This window comes from Sphaeroforma arctica, assembly GCF_001186125.1.
Source record: "Sphaeroforma arctica JP610 unplaced genomic scaffold supercont1.3355, whole genome shotgun sequence".
Lineage (NCBI taxonomy): Eukaryota > Ichthyosporea > Ichthyophonida > Sphaeroforma > Sphaeroforma arctica.
In genome coordinates, this window is record NW_014037203.1 from 1 (window position 1) to 3,595 (window position 3,595).

General features: G+C 44.5%; 1 protein-coding gene across 1 annotated transcript; it reads left to right on the plus strand.

The window, feature by feature from the left end:
- Positions 1–917: 917 nt before the first annotated feature.
- Positions 918–1,805, plus strand: SARC_13491 (hypothetical protein; the record flags this gene model as incomplete). Its single annotated transcript, XM_014292378.1, has 1 exon — positions 918–1,805. A coding segment is annotated over one exon (888 nt), but the record flags the coding sequence as incomplete, so codon positions are not given.
- Between the last annotated feature and the right edge of the window lie 1,790 nt (positions 1,806–3,595).

The following is a 3,595-nucleotide window of genomic DNA, read 5'->3' on the forward strand; positions in this document are numbered from 1 at the left end:
TGTGTGTGTGTGTGTGTGTGTGTATACATATATATATATATATATATATATATATATATCAAAGTGCATGGAAGTCGGCGTGATGAACCCCTCAGAGTGAGAGGTCAATAGACACTCTGGCGTACACAATTGGGTACAGATGAATACACATGGCTCACATGCATAGCGATCACACGGCCAATTAGGTGACTGTATTAGGGGTCTGAATTAAAGGTCTGAATCAGGGGTCTGCAGGCAACAATGAGCAGCTCAGACAATGGTATCTGTGGCACTCAGATGGTTTAGGCTTTGCTTAGGGTTTAGGGTTTGTGTACTTGATGGTCTCAGGCAAGCAGTAGTGAGTGCTTCACACAGTATATTGCCTTGGTTCAAATGTCTGTATTGGTGGTAGACAACACGATGGATATATGCGGACATGCGCGCATGCACACGAATTTATATTGATGGATACTTAAAACAGCCCGTTTATATGAATACGCAAAGCAGTCCTGTTAATGTATGAATACGCAAATCAGTCACGTTAATATATGTATCCGTATACAAGTCCCGTTGATACATGAATACGCAAATCAGTCTCGTTAATATATGAATATGTAAAGCAGTCACGTTAATATATGAATACGTCAAACAGTCCTGTTAATATATGAATGCGTAAAGCACTCCCGTTAATATATGAATACGTAAAACACTCATTATTATATGAACACGTAAAATAGTCCCGCTATTATATGGAAACGTAAACAGATTGCTTATATATATACTTGTAAAACAGTTCCGTTGATATATGAATACGTAAATCATAGACTAGTGGAGTAAAGAAATAGGCATGTCTGCGTTCGAAACAGATAGCGAAGTGGGACTATTGTTTGGTTCGTGTTGCAGTGGGGACTAATTGTATCTCCTGTATAATGTAACAGACCCGAAATCTGCTTTAGGACAGGGTAGCGAAATCGGACCGAATGACCTCACGCACCCAAACACACCCGACGGGACCGCTGAGGCGACTGTAGTCAGCGAAAGGGCTGGAGATTCCCAAGCGAATGCAGAAAGCACGCGCGCATTAGACCCCGCCCATGCTCCCCAGGACATGCACCTGGAAACAGGACACAGGGCCGAGGGGGCTGCAAACGGACAAATCGACCAACAACAACACACACGGACAGATCACGAGGAGAGGCTGAAGGGGTCGGTGGATGGGGACGCAGGCGGTGCGCCAAGTGACAGGGGTGTTGATATACCTACCCACGGCATGAGCACAGGGTTACCTACCCACGGCATGAGCACAGAGTTACCTACCCACGGCATGAGCACTGGGTTACCTACACACGTACCCGATACGGTGGGGAGTGCCGGACAGGCACAGGGCCTGCGCACGCGGTCGTGTCGCAGGGGGAGATCACCAACCGACGACCGGTGCAAGCAGAAGCAAACCACCCCACTACTGACTGACGGGGAGACGGCCTGCACCCACCCGCACCCACAAAAAGAACCAGGACAGGGCAAAGGCCGGGAAACGGGACCGGACACGGACGCAGACGCGGGAGCCTCTGCCTCAGCATTCGCGGGGGGTGTCCCAATTAAGGGGGCAGGTGCACAGGACCAGGGGAGACAGGACAAGCACTCGGATGGGGTGGTGTTCACAGACAGCCTGCTGATGGATCAGACCTTCCGTGCCGCGCGGGCGAGGAACTCGTCCTTGTCCTTTCATCAGAAGTTCAGGCAGAAGGCAGGCATCTCGCGTGTGTACAAGGTGCGGTGGGATGGGGTGCCACTGCAAGGGGGTGCTCTGTTTGGGACACGAGAGTGTTCGTGTGTGTATGTATGCTTGTGCGTATGTGGAGTTTTATGTATATATAGTTGTGTGTGTGGATGTGTGTGAGTTTTCGGATGTGTCTGGTTTTCGTGTGTGTGTATATGCTTTTGTGTGTCTGTGTTTGTGTATATATATATATGTGTGTGTGTGCGTGTGTGTGTGTGTGTTTGTGTGTGTTTATGGATCGTGCGCATGTCAGATACGTGTATATATAGGAATATGTCAGTTTGCTGAGAACGTATCGGTGTATGTATGAATATATAGATCCGTTTATGTATATATGTATGAAAAATACGCACGATATCCTGATTTGATCAGCCAGGGACTGGTACGCGTTTAACGTTCTGGATGACTATATTGGCAACTGCAGAACATTGCGGCGATGTTACAGATATTCCCACTTCGACATCTACGACTGATGACATCTCACCTGTGTGCTCGCATAACCTTTTAACGTAAATATCGAGCGAGTGTGAGTCTCGATTTGATTTTGATAACGAAGTACTTGTACGTTTACACACTCGCTCAGCCACTCCTCCTACTCACTGCCTCAACTGTTCTTATATTCTCACCACCACCTTCACCAATGGGCCTCAGTCTACCGCAGATACAATCACAAGACCTTCTTGTACTCGCTTCGTATGACCCTTCTGATCGCGCCGTTCAGTGCCTCAACTGTTCCTATACTCTCACCATCACCTTCAGCAATGGGCCTCAGTCTACCGCAGATACAATCACAAGACCTTCTTGTACTCGCTTCGTATGACCCTTCTGATCGCGCCGTTCAGTGCCTCAACTGTTCCTATACTCTCACCATCACCTTCAGCAATGGGCCTCAGTCTACCGCAGATACAATCACAAGACCTTCTTCTACTCGCTTCGCATGACCCTTCTGATCGTGCCGTTCATGGCGCTGTACTTTGTCGATGCCGGAGACATCGCGTTGCTCCAGAGTGAGTGCGTGTTTAGTGTCGTGCCTGTTTGCTCTGCTCATGTTGGTTGGTTGCTATGGACGGATTTTGTATATAGGAACATTTATTTGTATATGTATAATGTATTTCGCTTATATATAGAATATTTAGCTTGTATATATATACTTTATTGGAGGGGGTTTTAATGACAGTATTCAGATGCGTGCGTAGCCGTCGTCGAAGTTTATAGATACATATATACTAATTTTTACACATACATACATATATATCCTATTTTTAGGGTTTTAGCCACCGTATTCGGAGTTTACCTATGTACTATGTGTAATCGTCGTCGTCGTCTTTATAATATGTTTTCTGCGTTCGACCCATGACTACTTCTCGCTGTCTGTGTGTTTCATTTTGTATTCAATACCCGAATTTACGGCCTTATTAAAGGTGACCTGATTAGTACTGCTGTAGTAGGCTGTAGAGTATGTCGGTGGTATAGAGTGTGTGCAATGCTGCCCTGTGGCCTGTGTTGTGAATCATTATGAAGTACGTGCCTACAATGTTAACCTGGAGACATAAGTGATATGAGATATGTTATAAATCACCGTGAACTAAGTATGGTGTACGCACACACCACCACACTTTATCATTCGCACACGCAACACACTTCAGCATTACACACAACTACGTACACAAAACTACGTACACGCAACTATATATATATATATATATATAATATTTATATATATACATATGTATATATATATATATATATATACTAATATTATATATATATATATATATATATATATATATATATATATATATATATATAGTATATATATATTATATTATATATATA